Source organism: Coregonus lavaretus (genome assembly GCF_964263955.1).
Source record: "Coregonus lavaretus genome assembly, chromosome: 15".
In the NCBI taxonomy this organism is placed as follows: domain Eukaryota; kingdom Metazoa; phylum Chordata; class Actinopteri; order Salmoniformes; family Salmonidae; genus Coregonus; species Coregonus lavaretus.
Window position 1 is genome coordinate 34,360,374 of NC_140002.1, and position 19,049 is coordinate 34,379,422.

Sequence of the window (19,049 nt, forward strand, 5' to 3'; positions counted from 1 at the left end):
TTCATTCTCGATTCTATATGCATTCTTTAATTAGAAAAAGACAGAAAATAAACGTTATAGTACATATTCAACTTTTCTCAAGACATTCAGGACTGAAAATGCAATAAAACATACTATTTTGTCAATTAAAGACAATCTAAGCAGGATCAAAATGAGAAGTAAATAAAAACTATTCTATCATGTGGCTTCTTTTGTTTTGTTTAATGAATGTTATATGATTGTTACAATAAGACATTATTAAATGAGGGGCAATATACACTACATGTCCAAAACGTATGTGGACACCTGCTCGTCGAACATCTCATTCCAAAATCATGGGCATTAATATGGAGTTGGTCAGCCTCCACTCTTCTGGGAAGGCTTTCCACTAGATGTTGGAACATTGCTGCAGGGACTTGCTTCCATTCAGCCACAAGAGCATTAGTGAGGTCGGGCACTGATGTTGGGCGATTAAGCCTGGCTCGCAGTCGGTGTTAGACACAAAGTTGGAACCACAGAATCGTATAGAACGTAATTGTATACTGTAGCATTAAGATCTACGTTCACTGGAACTAAGGGGCCTAGCCCAAACCATGAAAAACAGCCCCAGACCCTTATTCCTCCTCCACCAAAATTTACAGTTGGCACTATGCATTCGGAGGTAGCGTTCTCCTGGCATCCACCAAACCCAAATGTGTCTGTCAGACTGCCAGATGGTGAGTCCAATGGCGGTGAGCTTTACACCACTCCAGCCGACTCTTAGCATTGCGCATAGTGATCTTAGGCTTGTGTGCAGCTGCTCGGCCATGGAAACCCATTTCATGAAGCTCCCAACTAACAGTTATTGTGCTGACGTTGCTTCCAGAGGCAGTTTGGAACTCAGTAGGGAGTGTTGCAACCGAGGACAGACGATTTTTACGCGCTTCAGCACTCGATGGTCCCGTTCTGTGAGCTTGTGTGGCTTACCACTTCGCGGCTGAGCCGTTGTTGCTTCTAGATGTTTCCACTTCACAATAACAGCACTTACAGTTGACCGGGGTAGCTCTAGCAGGGCAGAAATTTGATGAACTGACTTGTTGGAAAGCTGGCATCCTATGACAGTGCCACGTTGAAAGTCACTGAGCTCTTCAGTACAGGCCATTCTACTGCCAATGTTTGTCTATGGAGATTGCATGGTTGTGTGCTCGGTTTTATACATCTGATAACAACGGGTGTGGCTGAAATAGCCGAATCCACAAATTTGAAGGGGTGTCCACATACTTTTGGACATGTAGTGTATATATATATTAGCTATGAAGTAAAACGTCTGCCATTACTATGAGCTTCTCGATACTGTACATGTGAACATCTCTGGCAGCAATAAATGGTTTTTACCCTCACTGGCCACATGGTAAACACAGATTTAAAGTGTTCAAGTTCAACATGATTGTTTATATAAGGTCCTGTGTGGCTCAGTTGGTAGAACATGGCGCTTGCGATGCCTGGGTTGTGGGTTTGATTCCCACCAGGGACCAGTACGAAAAAAGTAAGAGAAAGGTATGCACTAACTACTGTAACCCGCTCTGGATAAGAGCGTTTGCTAAATAACGAACACGTAAATATCATCACTATCTGAACATGAAGCTTTTGAATGAAACAAAATCCAGTGAGGCTGGCGTAGGGGGTATAATGCAGTGTCAATTAAATGGTTTTATGAACTAAAGTACTTTTATAATACAGCTGTTCTGTACACTTCATTTAAAAAAACTCATGTATGAGTTTTCAATACAAACCACAGACATGAAGTCTCAACTAGTGGTCGTTGAGTGCCCAATGTACTTGAGCATTCAAAATAGATTACCTGAACTGATGGTGGTATACTACAGTGCTATACATTTTCTGTACATACACTAAGTGTACAAAACATTAGGAACACATGCTCTTTCCATAAAATATAGTCTGACCAGGTGAATCCAGGTGAAAGCTATGATCCCTTATTGATGTCACCTGTTAAATCCACTTCAATTAGTGTAGATGAAGGGGAGGAGAAAGGTTAAAGAAGGATTTGTAAGTCTTGAGACAATTGAGACATTGATTAAGTGTGCCATTCAAGACAAAAGATTTAAGCGTCTTTGAACAGGGTATGGTAGTAGGTGCCAGGCGCACCGGTTTGAGTGTGTCAAGAACTGCAACGCTGCTGGGTTTTTCACGCTCAACAGTTTCCCGTGTGTACCAAGAATGGTTCACCACCCAAAGGATATCCAGCCAACTTGACAACTGTGGGAAGCATTGGGGTCAACATGGGCCAGCATCCCTGTGGAACACTTTCGACACCTAGTAGAGTCCATGCCCCGACAAATTGAGGCGATTCTGAGGGCAAAGGTGGGGGGAGGGGGGTGCAACTCAATATTAGGAATGTGTTCCTAATGTTTTGTGCACTCAATGTATAATGGTAATTCTATGGGGGAATGCTCACTGAACTATTTGTGTAGGGGTGACATAGAAAAAACATGGAACAAAAATGCATTGCAGTCATGCTCGTCATCCCTTGTGCTAGCGGCTTCCATGTAAGCAATGTACACTATATAAACTTGTTGTGCAATCTATCAGTGCGGCTGTCAGTCCATATCTCCCTGTGCCGGGTGCTCTTCATAGACGTCCTTGACAGCCAGGATCCTGTTGAGCATAATTCCCAGCCTGCCCTTGTCCATGGGGACGTCAGAGTACCAGCGAGAACTCTCGGCCATACATGTGCCCTCCGGCTGCAGGTAGAACGCACTGCAGCTGCTCCGCACACCATCAGAGCTGTAAGAACACAAAGACAGACACCATATGTGAATCTAAAAAAGGAAACTGTACCGTTTTATTTATTCATTCATTCCAATCAATGTACCCTCTACTTTTTTGGGGCACTGGGCAAATTTTAGGTCTTGTGAGCGGAAACTTGAATGTTGTGAGACTTTTGTGCAACTTCCGGCACGTGTTTATAGTGAACACTGAGGCTGTACACATTACAGTTTTAGACAGTAGCCAATAGGCTATTGTGGCTATTTGAACATAATGTAGGCCTACCAACAAAACCAATGGACCAAATCCCATATTTTCACATGGAAATAGCTTTTTCTTTCTATGATATAGCCTACAGTAGCCTATATGTGGTGTTCAATGCAGGCATACATTGCATGAGACTTTTAAAAAAAGGGCTTGACATTAATGATTTTTTACTTGGTCTGTAACACCATGGGCCAAAATAGGTGACTGTAAATTGCATTGTATGATGCAAGAAACCCCTTTACAAAACAATAAATTACTATTACCATACAGAGAATTAGACCATGTAGGCTACCCCTCTGCCTATTGGCTTATTTGCACATTCAAGCCTGTCTCAAAATACAACACTGCCCCTTTAATTAAGACATAAGCTTTTTACCTGACTGGCTTTTCAAAGACAGCTTGAAATATAGCCTAAGCCTAGACATTGTGCTCTTGTAGGAAGCAGTAACTCCCCATTGCTGACCGATACTTATCTATAACTGCACTAACAAGCAAATAATATCAACAAATGTGCACACGCAGCTCTGCGCTCTGATCTGAAAAGCGCATTCACTCGCGGGTGATTGAAAGACCACTCGTGGGCTAAACCCGCCAATATAATTCTACTCCTTCGCGCTCTGGCTCTGCCTAAAACAAAATCACAGACTCAATCTTGCAAACTTAGGTTTTTTTGGTTTGTTGAATTGAAAAGGGGCTGATATAATGTTGATTCGATCACAGAAAAAACCTTGATCTATATAGTGCAAACTAATGGAGTGAACTCAGTAAAGTTCAATCTCTTTCGTCTCTGACCGGCCTGGCATTTCTTCTGCACGGCTGTCCTGGAGGTGGTGTGCGTCCACACACAGCTTAGAGGGAACATTGACTTCAATGTATCAAACAAATTCTGAATCTTTGACAGCCAGGGACAGTCCAAGGCCTTTAACTGGTGTTTCAAACCCTGCTTTGCATACCTGGACAGTCCACATTCCTTACCATTTGGAGAGGTAGAACTCAAAGAATTTGACAGGGCATCTGAGAGGGTTCATCCGGTTCTCTTGTTGCTCCAGCTCAGAAGACTCATCCCGTTTCCTCTTTCCCAAGCCGACCTCTGTGTGTGAACAGAACAGAGTACAGGCTCACTTCACTGTCTGACCCCTGGGCGTTTAGTTTAACACTTGGCTTCAGTTAGGGCCAAGCTAAACTGACGAAGCGGATGGCCGGACAGTTATGGGAAACAGTGGTGTGGCTTCTGATGAAAATAACTATGTTTTTCATAAACCCATGTCACTGTCATACTTATAAAAAAGGTTAATAAAAGGAATATTATTTTGCAATGGACAGGGTCTTTCCTACAAAGACCAGGGTACTTTGATGTCATGAATTTGCCTAAGGTCAGTAGCACGTGTTTTATCCAACGTTGATGTATGGACTTGATTTATTGTGCAGCTACATCTAAAACACGTTACAGACATTCAGTCAGAGATTCTCTAGTATCATGTTGCACGACTCAGTTGCTCCACAGCTACTTTTAGCTTCCTGGTTTTCCCTTGGCAAACAGTGTTCTAAGACACATACCACAGTGTTCTAAGACACATACCACAGTGTTCTAAGACACATACCACAGTGTTCTAAGACACATACCACAGTGTTCTAAGACACATACCACAGTGTTCTAAGACACATACCATCGTACACCTATGCTGAGAGCAGCTCTTCAAAAAAAAATCATTCTGTGGTATAAATAGCTGTCAGACACACTGAAAATAGCAGTATGACTGAACCAACCGGGGGGGAAGGGACCAACAACATCCTTCTCCTACATCAACAGCTGCCTCACTTATTTGTAATATTTAAGACAAGCACCCATAGAACACAAATGTCAACAGGTGACAGAATGTCACTAAAAGCTTTTTTAAATTAGTATTTTGTCCATCAGCATAAAACCACAAAAGTAGTGCCAAACAGATCAATTTCAAACTGACCTACAAAGCCACTGAGGAATCTAACTAGTGACACTGATATGCAGAGAATGATGGTCGGGTCGAGTTCAAAATAGACCTACGTTAAAACACGTGATTCTGTTTCAGTCAGAACATGCCAGTAAACATAAAAACACTGAAGAGGATAGAGGTGTGGGTCTAGGCTAGCCTATATGTTTTAAATAAACAACTGGCACCAGGCCAATTTCACAGGCATTGCAGTGTTATCCTCCAGGCAGTCCAATTCATTAGCACCATGTTATTTGATCGGTGGAAGCCAATGCAATGCGGAGGGTTTTAATGGTTCAACTGTTTTTTTTACTCATTTAGCTTCAGTGGAAGCTCTTGTTTAGGAGTAGTGGTCCCTCCCTATGAAAATTACCCATCACCATCATCTAATTGCACTTTAAAACACACTATAGTGATAAGGATAAGAAAAACCCAGGCTCTAAGTTACTTTAAGACAAAATGTCAACCCCCATAAATCCTCAGCAGATAAAAGCAAATGAGCCTACCACGCAATGGTCAGGAATACATCCAAATTATATGTAGAGTACTTTGAGGAGGTTTTGGAAATTAGCCTACATTCTTACCACTGAACTGGACCTCATAACACTAAACTAGACTTGTGTGCTCAAAGATTCAATTTCAGCAAGTTGTAGTTCTTCGTGTAAAATGACTCCATACCCTAGCCCTTGTCAGCCCCCTGTAATTCAGCTGAAAGGTGGCACAACTCAAGATAGGTGACCTGCTTCCCCCCAGGCTGGGGTCATGGGTCACGATCCCAAAAAAAATAATGTCTCAGTGGTTACTGGGAATGACAACTAGCCCATCTTTCAATGGGCTACGAAGCATACTGACACTTCTCATTCACTGGACGTTCTTAAACCAAAACAATACACAGAAAACAAATATTGTAATTGTAAACTCTCTCACCTTTGCTGGTTCTCTTGTGATGTGATTTGGGGCGGTAGCAGACACTAGATGACTTGACCATGCCATGTGGTGTAGATCTCCGCTTGGCCTGGCGCGTAACTGTAGAGAAGGAGAGCTGGAGGTGCTGCTCCACGGTAGTCAGGCCAAAGTACTTGGTGTTGAAGAACATGAGGGTGTTGAGCAGGACGAAGGGTGAGTACACACCCAGCTGTTTACACTCCCACAGGTGCTCCTCCAGGACACGAGACACGAGATCACCTGCATCCCAAACACCACACGCAAACACATTACATACACCCCAAATACAACACATACACAATGTGTGAAAAATAAATAGAAATGTTATTATGAACCCACCATTAGCTGACATAGAAGGCAGCCATTTGCTGACAATCTTATTCAGCTCCTGAGCGAAGGTAACATATAACTGGTCTGTGAATATATTCACCATCCGGTTGTTTTCGAGGAGATACTGGAAAATAGACAAGACAACTGTGATCAAATGTGTTGGTTGAACACACTGTATAAACAAAATTGACATTGCTAAACAGACAACCAGCTTTTCAAAAAAATGTAATTACTTAAGATTTGAATAAGGGATTCTTAGACAAGTTGCATAGATGAACTACCTGACTGAAACATTGGGACTGACCTGTTGAATCCCCAGACATAGGTAAAATACGCTGTCAGGCTTGTAGCACGGGCCTCTGGGATGAACAATGTCTTGGACAAACTGTGACAGGCCATGATTCAGTTCCTCAGGACTACATAACAGAAGGTCTAATGGTTTCTCTGTATAGGAGAACAATTAAAAAAGGCACTCTATTATCAGGATTACATTGAAACGTTACTGCCCATTTTATTCATACGAGATCAAATCAAACTCATAGGAGACCAATCAAACTCATAGGAGCGCTATCAAAGAGTCATCTACCAGTTAAGAGATATCTATTAACTCAGCTTTCACACTACAGCTGAAACATCTTACGTTTTCTATCATCAGCATCTGAGTGCTTGCTTTGGGACCATGACCTCCAGGCATCGACCCCAATAGAGCTGTTCAAGCCAGCACCAAGAGGTTGACTGTCCAGGGGATCATGTAAAGTCATCTCTGGCATGGCCTGACGCTTGGGCCCCTGTGACACAAAGCCTATATTAGACATCACACTGCGATGACCTGTTAAGGGGTAGTTACTGTAGTTAGTTACTTATATTCTCTTCACAGTGCACACATTACATTCAGAGCCTAGTTTTTTTTTTTTAGGTACACCCATTTAGTATCGGGTCGGACACCCCTTTGCCTCCATAACAGCCCAAATTCTTTGGGGCATGGAAAAGTTGCTCAATTGTAAATCAAGGGATCTAACGTATGCCAGGAAAACATTCCCCACACCATTACACAACCAGCCTGTACCGTTGACAACAGGCAGGATGGGGCCCATGGACTCATGCTGCTTACACCATATCCTGACTCTGCCATCAGACACAACATCAACCGGGAATTTGTCGGACCATGCGATGTTTTTCCACTCAATTGTCCAGTGTTGGTAATTGTGTGGCACTGGAGCCACTTCTTCTTGTTTTTAGCTGATAGGAGTGGAACCCGGTGTGGTCATCTGCTGCAATAATAGCCCATCCGTGACAAGGACTGATGAGTTGTGCCTTCCGAGATGCCGTTCTGCACACCCCTGTTGTACTGTGCTGTTACAGGGCCTCCTGTAGCTCAGTTGGTAGAGCATGGCGCTTGCAACGCCAGGGTTGTGGGTTCAATTCCCACAGGGGGCCAGTATGGAAAATGTATGCACTCACTAACTAAGTCGCTCTGGATAAGAGCGTCTGCTAAATGACTAAAATGTAAATGTTATTTGCCTGTTTGTGGCCCGTCTGTTAGCTTGTACGATTCTTGCCATTCTCCTTCGACCTCTCATCAACAAGCTGTTTTCGCCCACAGGACTGCCGCTGAGTGGATGGTTTAGGTTTGTCGCACCATTCTCTGTAAACCCTAGACATGTGTGAAAAGCCCAGGAGGCCGGCAGTTTCTGAGATACTGGAACCGGCGCGCCAGGCACCGACGATCATACCACACACAAAGTCGCTTAGGTCACTCGTTTTCAATCGAACAGGAACTGAATGCCTCGATGCCTGCTTTATATAGCAAGCCACAGCCACGTGACTCACTGTCTGTAGGAGAGAATCATTTTCGTGAATGGGGTGGTGTACCTAATAAATTCTTCAACATTTGCAACGATCATTAAGACGTTGTCTGGTCTAAGAGACCACCAAAACTCAAGAGAAACAGTAAGTCAACATCTCAGTAAATATGTCAAATACTCTCAAAAACGTACGAAGACACTGTCCATTGGTAAGCTGTCCATCTTGTAGGTTTGGTGACTGTGGACTTAAGTTACATGAGCCGTGTGTTTTGGATCATGCCTGCCTGCCTGCCGCCAGGGATAGATTTGTTTTTCAACAACCATTTCACCTTCGGGACCCTGTAGCACCTGTCTAAGTACGTAGAACATGACCACTGGTCTCCGGTAAGTCTGACACCAAGTCATTTGTCATGTTTGTGCCAGCTATTTTCAGATTTCCAGCATACCATGGGATTCCTCTGTGTCTCTCACATCGAGAGTCAACTCTTTTCTGACACTATTTAATGCAATACAAAATTACAGTGAAAGTTAGGTCTATAAAAGACAGACAAAAGGTTTGTCAATTAGGGAGGGGATAATCAAGGTCCTGTCTATGACAGTCAAGGCAAACAGAATGCACTGCTATTGTAGGCTGGGTTTAATTATACCTTCTGAACAGCGACGTTGGAGCTCTGCTCTGGTGAAGTAGCATGTGGTGGCATCCCACAGTCAAAGAGGAAATCAACATTGGGGTTCAGGTCCAGGGAAGCTAAAGAGCACAAATTAAAATGGGACTAATATATATATCACACACACACCCATATATATATATATATATATATATATATATATATATATATATGCATACATACATACATATACACACATCTATATATTTAAGACATCCCTTTGTTGAGAGTGTGCAATTAGTGAAAGTTTACACATCGGACTGCAAAGCAAATTACACATTAGACCTTTCATATCATAAAGCTTTAACCTGCCTTTGGTGAGCTCATCTCCTGGGTCTTGACCTGGCTCAGTCAGTACATCATCCATATTGACGGCCATGGAGAGGATGTCATCTTGGGATGAAGACTCAAATAAGCTGTAGTCCCTCAGCAACGGGCCTGCTTTCTGATCACTGTCCAGATCTAAAGATAAAATTATTGTAACTTTGTGTTATATATATATATATATATATATATATATATATATCTCTAGAACATCAATAGTGAGTTGACTAAGAAGAGTAAGTGCAGGAGCATTACCAGACAGATCAGAGGAGCCCTTGCCTTTATTCTCCTCTGCTATCATGTCTGCCATGGCCAGAATGTCAGCCTCCAGTGGATCAGATGGGATCTGGAGTTTCAGCTCTTTTATATATTCCACAAGCTTATCGATGTGATCCAGTGTGACAGGTAGGAACATGGGGACAGGGAGCTACGAGAGAAAAAGGAGCAAAGCAATAAGCAGACAAAAAGGGCAGTCACTCTAGAGAACTACACACTATTGCAGCAGTGTGTAGTAGAGCGGAGTGATTAACTGAAACTTCATTTATTTTTCGGTTTTTAAACAACTAATTGACCGACTTCAATTATTAGAATTCCATTCAGTTCGTTGTGTGTGAGCTCAATTCACAGTTTCTCTAGAGATAAATCAGATCCAAGCCCGAACTGTGCGATGCAGTAGGGAGTTGTAGTTTCCAACAGGCCAATATTCTACACAGTTTAGCACAATAAACGTTGTAATTAACTACATTGACCATAATCCATGACACACCTACTTGTCCGGTCTGTTTCTCTTTTACGCCTGCTACGTAAAAGAGACATAAGAATGAATGACTGAGAGCAGTTGCTTCATGAGTTCTCTACCTGAACATAAATTATTTAAGTCATTGATACTTGGTATTCAGCAGTCATAAAAGTATGCCTTCTTGACTTTGAAGAACTGCTAAAATAGTGATTGTCAGACAGCATAGGCAGCAGCTCTACCAGCATTTCGCTACACACGCAATAACATCTGCTAAACATGTGTATGTGACAAATCAATTGTAATTTGATTTGTAGAGATGAGATGACTTGGAATAAAAAATTAAGTCATCAAATAAAACAAATGTAATATACACAACTGAAATATTTTATTTTAAAAAGTAATTTGAATAAATGGCTTGGTCAATAAGTGATACTCAGTAATGGGCAGTCTACCATCATGGGACTTAATTGTTTCATTTTGTGTTACAGCATTCAACACATAATGCATAGCGCATTTAATGTTTAAAAATTGTTTTGCGAAAACCGTGATAATTTTAAAATAATCAAACGGAAACAGAACCAACCTCAAATCGCTCAGCACTAGTGTGTAGGCATCCATACGGAACAAGTTTGGGTGGACACTAAGAGTTACTCTAGTCTAGACTCTAAATAAATGACGATGAGCCTAGAGTGGATTTTGCACAATACTCAACAGGACCTAGACAAAACCAACTCACCGGCAGAGGCAGGGCCATTGTTATGGGAGTGTATTGACAGTACATATTCAAAGGCACAGGAACAAACACAGGCACAGGGACTGGCAACACCGCAGGTGGGGACTGCAAGAAATCATCTGAAACAAACAGACATTTCTGAAAACCGTGAAGGTGCTTTTTTACAATTGCTAATTATAATTGTTGTAGGCCTGATTTAACTAAAAAGCTCTTAACATATGAATAGGGATGTTTTGTATAAATAGTATAATATTAAATACAGTATAAGACTAATCAGTGAGTCCCATAGAGAGAGAGAGATGGGTTTACGTTCACCATTACCTGTCTGGCAACTCTGGGACTTCATCTCAGGTTTACATGTGACACCGGTAGTGGTCATCATGGGTTTACACATGGAGGATTTGTTCCTTTGGGAGATAGGTGTAGTGACGGGAGGAGCAAGCTTGGCTACAGTCTTCGTCAGACCTCTTCCTGTGGCCTAAAATAACAGAAACATAAAAAAGAAAAAAGATTGGGACGTTTACTCAGAAGACTAATTGTAGAGAAAAGTATCCGTGTTAATTTGACTTTGAAGTAATGCTAAGTTTTTTTGAAGCACAATAAATGTGTTGTGGTAAAAGCCATGATTGAATGCATTTTGTTTCCTTTTGGTGGCATTTCCCCCCCCACCTTTTGGAGCATCTAATCAAAAAGCACACTTACTTCACTTGTCTTTGTAGCAGCAGGGGGAGTTGTAGACTCTGGGGAATTACCTGCAAGTCCAGTAAACATATAGAATTTTAATAGCCAATTACTGAGAGAGACTAACACGTTTACACTTTCACAAAGGCATTCACAGTAACTTTGTAACATTATGTTAAACAGTGAAAAATCTAACACTAAACGATTACATAAAAGAGTACTTATAAAAATCATTCCCATGTATGGATTGGGTTTATGAAAAGTGTGTGTGTTGTGTGTGCATGCATGCGTTTGTGTACATGAAGCACTGTTGAGCAGGCTCTCAGGGCCCTGCTTGGTGTCTAGGTTGGGCTGGTTCTGTTGGCTGTAGAAGCGCAGGAGGCACGGCTGGTCACAGTAGTGTTTGATCTCTCCCCTCCAGTGGATGGTCTCCAGGAGCTGCCCCTGACGCTTGCAGGCATGGCACTTTGCTTCCTAGGAGAACAGACATGGCTCAGAACACCCATAGCAACCATACATACAGTACACACTGTAGCATGTTAATATATGACACTGCTCACACAATTTGATCACATATCATGCATATTATTCTGATTCATTTTTTCCATGCATGACATCATGACCATATTCTGCCCGTTTGCATTTGGAAGTTACCATTCCTCTATCAAGTATGTCTACATTACCACAAACAAATGTATTATGTACAGTGACAGAGAATGAACTGAATGCAGCCCGTGTACCAGCAGGCATCTAAAACTTATCAGGGCCAGTTATATGGTCAGGGTGTATATATGGCATTGTGATTGATTATACATACTTTCAGGTACCACAGGAAGTATTTGCTTTTACAATCTTCGCTGCAGAAGTCCCACGTGTTTCCATCCTGTTCCTCTGTGACCGCCCGTGAGCAGGTCTGAGAACAGTATGTACAGGTTATACAGCACAGGCCCAGTTGTTTAGCAAAGTCTTGCTTGTACAGTAGTATGCAACCTTGGTAAAAAGAGACAAAACACTTATAAGTCTCTGCCTAGACACACAGGAAAGTGTTTCCATGTAAATCTAATAAATCAGAAAATGCACAAAGAAATGCATGCATCATCCTAACCGTCACTGCAGAATGACTTCTCCACCCCAGAGAACTTCATCTTCTCATGCAGAGGTTTCTCTTGCTTGCAGTGTTCACACACAGAAACCACACCATTCAGGCGCTTGTAGTCCTCACAGCACTCCTTACAGCAAAACTGATATATTGAGTCCTGAAAGCAAATGAAATAGAATGGTGCATGTACTTTTTATTTGAGTAGTCTTGATAAAATAAGTGTTCACTAAACCAGCTGTAAGACATTTTTGCCACAATGTTGAGACTAGTAAATTAATAAACACGTATGTACAAGGAATTACCTGCCAATCTAAGATTTCTGGTTTCCCACTGAACATGTTATGACAGGAGAGACAGCTGAAGTAAATGCCTCCATTGGGACTGTTGCGCTGTGAAGAAGCGAGCGAGTATATTTGTTAAATTGGAGATTAATCCAGAGAATGGACTCAAGAACAGCTCAGGTTTCTCAAGAACAAAACAAGCCCTAATTCATAGACTTTTAGGTAGAATAAAAGGGAAAGCTTTCAAAAGGTGACCCTCTCCACATTAAAGCGCTTTATGATTAGTTTTTATTTTAATGGGCTCCAGAAGTGAGGCGGAGCGCCCCACTGCAGCAGCTTGGTGTGCATTTTAACTAGCATTTTTCTGTTTACAGGCACCTACGGCCAAGACTGTACATCAAACTGTAAATATTAACGGTTCCTTTTTTAATCACTTTCAGAATCCTTCAAAAATCTCCTTTGAATGATTTGGTTTATTGAAAAACTGAGGCATTAAAATTTCACATTGAAAACAAATCCACATCAAATAAAATGTTGTATAAGCATCTGGCAGACATGTTTTAATGCAAAAAACTGGACAATGCATTTGTAGATTGTTATGTTGTCCCAACTCTATTCAGGGTATGGGGCTATCCTACCTGAAATTTGCTCCAACAGCTAGGGCTACAGAAGACGTAAACAGTCTCATTTGCTTTACAGTAGTATGGTTCAGAGGGGCTTCTTTTGCAGAAACTGCAAGCTTCACTGGGAACTGGAAAATAAGCAGATTAGTAATAATGAAGACTAATTCACAGTCAGACATCACACCATTCAGATTGTGTAAACAAGCCAAGGAGAGTTGAAGGTACCTGTGTCCACAGAAGTTTTCACTTTATGTGAAGCGATACAGCACAAAGAACAGAAGTGTTTGGTCTTGCCATACTGATCCACTTTAGACAGCATGTCAAAGTTCTTACACAGAGTCCTACACCACTGGCACGAGAGCACCTTAGTGTTTTTCTGAAATCAAAAGATAACACACAGCAGCCATTAAGATCAACACCATATCATTTTCAGGAAGAAATATGACTATAGTACATTCAAGAAAACTAAATTCCTACACCCACCATCTTATAGAGTCTGAGACAGGAGGAGTTACAGAACCTCCTCTGCTGGCCCTCATGCAGTAGGTACTCGGGCCGGGAGGTGAAGGTGTTGATATAGGTGCCACAGGCGTCACAGCAGCTGGTCTTCAGGCCCTTAGTAGCCCGGAAACGGTTGAAGCAGGCATCGCTGCACATGAGGTGAATCATATTGCCCATGGTTACCTCGTGGTTGATCTGAGGCAGGAGATGGAAGAAATGTAGGACCGGCTCAGAGATCATTTCAAATATAACTTAAAATATGCCTTCCCTTGGTGTTTAAATCAGTTGACCAAAATCTTGTAGCTGGCTATGATTTATTCTGGTGCATGCTCATAGCATACAAACAGACCCACAGCAGCATAAACTTGTCATATGGATATAAAAACGACAGAATTCCCTCCTCCTCTATAATCACAGCATACAGTACATCTAGTTAGGAACATACAAATCTGTTTTCAATGATACAATTATCAACACGAAGACACAGTGAAATGTGTTTAGGCATTCTTTGTTGTCCCTTCTGGGAAAAGCCCACGTCTTGACAAATACTTCACATCAACACAGGTGGTTGGAGGCCCGCCCTAGATAGACTGAGCTCGGATTGAAGTGTGCAGATCAGATCTCTAACCAGCATTTCTAACACAAAGGCAACTTTAAAGAATGTATACCATAATCACATCATTGTGTGGGTTTGCAGCGCTTGCCATTAAAAAGTGCTTACTTATTTTGAATACATTTTATTGTACTAATTTACAAATTACTAACAGATGGTGGGGGGAAACTCAAACCAGAGTAGGTAAGGCTGGTGCCAGCTTTTCGATAAATTGTTGCAAGAGTAGAAGCTGCAGTCTTTAGAATAGCTTCAATATAAAGTATGGTGAAATATAATGTATGACAAAAAAGCCTACTGCATTTTCAAATCAAAAGCAAAGCATTGTGGAAGTGTAGTCATCCTGTGTTAAATCATCATCCTACTGTCTACTGGAGTTTCTTCCTATTGAGTTGAACATGAAGCCAATCGGTTGGGAGCAGATCATCCCAAATGTTACGGTCAAAGCTTTGGTACCTCACGCATGTGGTTGCACACACTGCATCTTTGGCCAGGGGCACTTGGTTTGGGGGGCTGTTTCGGACCCTTCTCCAGCCGGGCCTCATACAGGGAAAGACAAGTGTTGTTGCAGAATTCTTGGAAGGACTGTGACTGGCCAACCTGTGCAAGCATGGTGTCCTTACTATTCCCCATGTCCCTAAAAGAGAAATATTGTTAAGATCAAAACAATGCACAAGGTTTACACTTACTTTACTGTGAAACAACATGAGGAATTGGTTATGGATCCACTGTACTTACTGGAAAGAGAAGCTAAGAATACATTCATTAAATATCTATTGAGAAGCATACCTTTTACAGAAAGCACAGGGCTTTTTCTTGGGGGCTTTCTTGCCAAAGGAGTTAAGGCAGGTGGAGCTGCAGAAGAGCTGAGGCTGACCCCTGCGCTGGTAGGCTGTCTGTCCGCTCTGCAGCATTCCACTACAGTTGGCACAGAGGACCCTGGTAGGCTGGCGAGGGGGTGGAGGCCGGGGTGGAGGGGGTCCTCCAGACCTCTGGGTGTACCCAGGGGTAGAGGCAGGGCCAGGCGGCTTGGGGGCAATGAGCCGGGGAGACAGGGTGTTGTGGCTTCTTTGGGAGGCCCTGGTGGAGCGCCGGAGGCCTGACCGTGCAGGGTCAAAGTCTGTGTCCCTCGGATCGTCAGCTGTATCGTCAGAGTCGCTGTCTGTTAGCTGGTCTGCAGCAGGAGACAATGCACTTAGGGCAGCATGATAATCATAAATGGACAAATAGTCATACATAATGAGTTGTTAAGACTGAGGTAAATTAATGAACTAAACATAAGCAGCTTTACCTCCATCAGACATGGATTGTGTGTTTTTCCTCACTTCTCCACGACGAGGACGACCTCTCTTTCTCCCCTACAATAAATACAAGTAAATAAGAGAAATTCACTTACTTTTAAAGAAAATGTCTGCAATGAATGGAAAGTAGTTTTTGTACCGTAGTATTTTGACCACTTTGAGAAACTTTTGCATCCTCGATGGCGACCTCAGTTTCAGGTTGTTCCTCAGCTGAAACGAACACAATCATCAGTAACTAAAGGCTGCTCATGACATAGATATGCACGCTGTATGTGAACTGTGATGGCTATTTGAAGAAGTGATTGCAAATTATTTGTCAAAGATGTGTAATGTAACCTAAATCAAGTTTTGCATTTCACTTTATCATTCTCCAACTATTTCTGTGGCACTGAAACTTCTATATGTGACATTGAGACAATATTTAATAAAGTACTAGGAAGGAGAAAGATCCTACAAACCAAAGTTCCTTACTAGTATGAAAAATGTATGCACTCACTAACTAAGTTGCTCTGGATAAGAGCGTCTGCTAAATGACTAAAATGTTAAAATGTAGTACACATACCTTCACCTGGTGTCAATGGTTGGGCCCATGATGATAGTGGGGACATACTGCCCCCCACTGGCTGTTCTCGCTCATTCTTTTTCTCTGCTGTGCCTGTGTCTGTGTCTTCTACCTTTGGCACCAATCCAAAGAATGATAAGGCTTCCTCTTTGCCTGGACCATCCTCTGAGTGTGAACCCTCTACGCTGACTATAGAAGGCATATTTGGATCAACGTCATCTTGAGAAGGTGCAGAGGGATCTTCATGTACTATGTCCATTTGCTCCTCTCCGGTCTCTGTCATCGTTGTCCCAGTTACAGTCTGAGTTCCCTCTGTGACCTCCAGCCTGTTTGTCCCTGGCTCAGCGGCCATTTCTGGCCAGGCTTCTGTGTGGCCCTGCCCGCCCCACTCATCCTGACTGAGGCCTGTAGCTGGGCCTGAGGGCTCTTGGAAGTCTGAGGGTTCTGGCAGGCCTGAGGGCTCTGGAAGGTATGAGGGTTCTGGATAGACTGAGGATTCTGAGAAGCCTGAAGGTTCGGGAAGGTATGAGGATTCTGGAAGGTCTGAGGGCTCTGGAAGGTCTGAGGATTCCTGAAGGTCCGATGGTTCTGGAAGGACTGTGCGGCTGTAAAACTCCTCCACCTGGGCTTTGGACAGTTCCAGTGAGTCTGGGTCCCCCAGGATGTTCAGGCTGTCCTGAGTTTTCTGCCTCTCTCTTTCAGATTGGGTGAGAAAGGTTGTCAGCTCATCAAGGGCCTGCTGCTGCCCACTTTGTCTCTCTGTTCCCAGTGAGCCTGAGTAGGTCACCTCCATATCAGTCTGTGTAGGCTGCAGGTCCATATCACTCTGTGCAGTCAGTAGGTCTACATCAGTCTGAGCAGGCAGCAGGCCCATATCGGTGTGCCCAGAAAACAGGTCCATATCAGTCTGTGTGGATAGCAGGTCTAGCTGCACATTCTCATTGGCCATCTGAAAAGAGCCAGAGGTTTCTGGATGCTCTGAGGGTTCCATACTCTGCACCTACACTTCAAGAGAAAAGAAAACAAAAACATAATGGTTTGATTTCAGTCTCACATGTCATGTCAATCAAATGTGGTGGTCGGCTGGATAAAATTACAGCCATAAGTAGTTTTATTGTGGCTCTTCTATTCTAGACCATGAGATCCCACCAGTGAACGCATCTACTTAACTAGGTAAATTTGCTAACTAAAGTTTGCTACTAGCTAGCTAGTTCCACCAATATCAATGTTGCTGCCTTTTGGCGCGCCTCACCTGGCGGCGTCTCCATTTCTGTAATTTTGAACGCTAGTTAGCGAGCTCGCTATCTGGGAATCTATCTAGCTAGCTACATGTTAGCCCATTATTTGCTACAGATAATGCATCTCAATACTAGCCATACGGTAGACATAGCTCGCTACTAGCAGGGGAGGCGTATAATGTTTACGACTCTGCAAAGAGACCGGTACTGGCTAAAGTTAGCTAGCTTAAAATAGGCTATCTGCTAGCTAACGTTATAAAGCTAACGTTTCCTTATGCAAACTAGCCATCAAACTAATTCACTAGCTGGCTAATTTCAATATAGTAACTTTATTACAAGATAATATTAATGATTCACACAAATTATGATAGACTTCAACAATATACGGTGAATTTACCTGAAAATATGAAATGTTACTGTAGCTAAAATGTTGCATTCAAGCGCCATCAAACTGCGGTCTAGTGTGTGTGCCTCATTGGCTAGTTTCAAGCTATAACTTCTTCTTCTATTGCGGTCTGAAAACAAACGTTAGAGGTGCATTCTGCCACCTACTGTACTGGAGTGTGTGGTCAATCACAGTTTACAGCCTTTAGAATAAAAGAAAACAAACATTAAAATTAGATAAACCCTCATACCTAACCCTGTACTACCAAGAAAATAATAGAGAGCCCTACTAACTTCTAACAAACCCTCCCCCATCCCCCAAATCCCTTCCAACCCCCCTCCAACCTCAATAACCCTAATTAATCTTTGCCTTTCGTCCACATCCTTCCAATACAACAGCACATGCTAAACCGTTTCATTATCATGCACTCCAGACACAAACCATTCACATGCTTGGCATCGGTTGGTGGCACCTTAATTGGGGAGAACGGGCTCGTGGTAATGGCTGGAGCAGAATTGGTGGAATGGTATCAAATACATCAAACACATGGTTTCCTTGTGTTTGATGCCATTCCATTTGCGCCGTTCCAGACATTATTAGGCACTGTCCTCCCCTCAGCAGCCTCCACTGAACCATGACGAGTTCAATGTACACTGAACAAAAACATAAACTCAACAAGTTGCACGCATGACTGTAAGTCGCTTTGGATAAAAGCTTCTGCTAAATGGCATATTATTATTATTATTATGTAAAGTGTTGGTCCTATGTTTCATGAGTTGAAATAAAAGATCCCAGAAATATCCATACGCACAAAAAGCTTATTTCTCTGAAATGTTTTGCACAAATTTGTTTACATCCCTGTTAGTGAGCATTTCTCCTTTGCCAAGATAATACATCCACCTGACAGGTGTTTTTGTTCAGTATACAATGGGCCAGTTTGTTTTGCATGGCCTGGTGCCCCGGGTGGGTGGAGATTTCACTTAAGGACCAATGGAATGGTCTAAAATGTGCAAACTCTGCCCACCCGGGGCACCAAGCCATGCAAAACGAACTCGCCCACTGTTCCAGGCGCATCTGAGAAAACATCCCCTCTTCCTACCTAGCAATGACTGGCTGCGTTTAGACAGGCAGCCCAATTCTGATATTTTTTCCACTAATTGGTCTTTTGACCAATCAGATCAGCTCTGAAAAAGATCTGACGTGATCGGTCAAAAGACAAATAAGTGGGAAAGAAATCAGAAT

The 19,049-nt window shown here is 42.5% G+C and overlaps 1 protein-coding gene across 1 annotated transcript; it reads right to left on the bottom strand.

Annotated features, from left to right (window-relative positions):
• Nucleotides 1-6: 6 nt before the first annotated feature.
• Nucleotides 7-17,872, bottom strand: LOC311142134 (zinc finger MYM-type protein 3-like). Its single transcript, XM_084177720.1, has 25 exons — nt 17,820-17,872; nt 16,185-17,184; nt 15,762-15,832; nt 15,613-15,679; nt 15,111-15,495; nt 14,778-14,958; nt 13,694-13,906; nt 13,436-13,586; nt 13,226-13,338; nt 12,609-12,695; nt 12,313-12,463; nt 12,025-12,197; nt 11,507-11,681; nt 11,229-11,278; nt 10,848-11,004; nt 10,530-10,645; nt 9,310-9,481; nt 9,043-9,192; nt 8,710-8,810; nt 6,898-7,045; nt 6,562-6,701; nt 6,267-6,381; nt 5,910-6,167; nt 3,988-4,102; nt 7-2,763 (listed from the first exon to the last, which is right to left on the bottom strand). Exons 1-25 carry the CDS (start codon nt 17,856-17,858, stop codon nt 2,577-2,579), a joined length of 4,515 nt encoding a protein of 1,504 aa, XP_084033846.1. The 5' UTR covers nt 17,859-17,872; the 3' UTR covers nt 7-2,576.
• Nucleotides 17,873-19,049: the final 1,177 nt, after the last annotated feature.

What these genes read in the sequence shown, in the direction of transcription:
- LOC311142134 (XM_084177720.1), bottom strand. Translation starts at nt 17,858, where the DNA reads ATGCAACATTTTAGCTACAGTAACATTTCATATTTTCAG. An exon ending in AAAGTGGTCAAAATACTACG is followed by an intron (nt 15,680 to 15,761) that starts GTACAAAAACTA and finishes TATTTATTGTAG; the next exon opens with GGGAGAAAGAGAGGTCGTCC. An exon ending in ACTTCCTGTGGTACCTGAAA is followed by an intron (nt 11,682 to 12,024) that starts GTATGTATAATC and finishes CTGTTCTCCTAG; the next exon opens with GAAGCAAAGTGCCATGCCTG.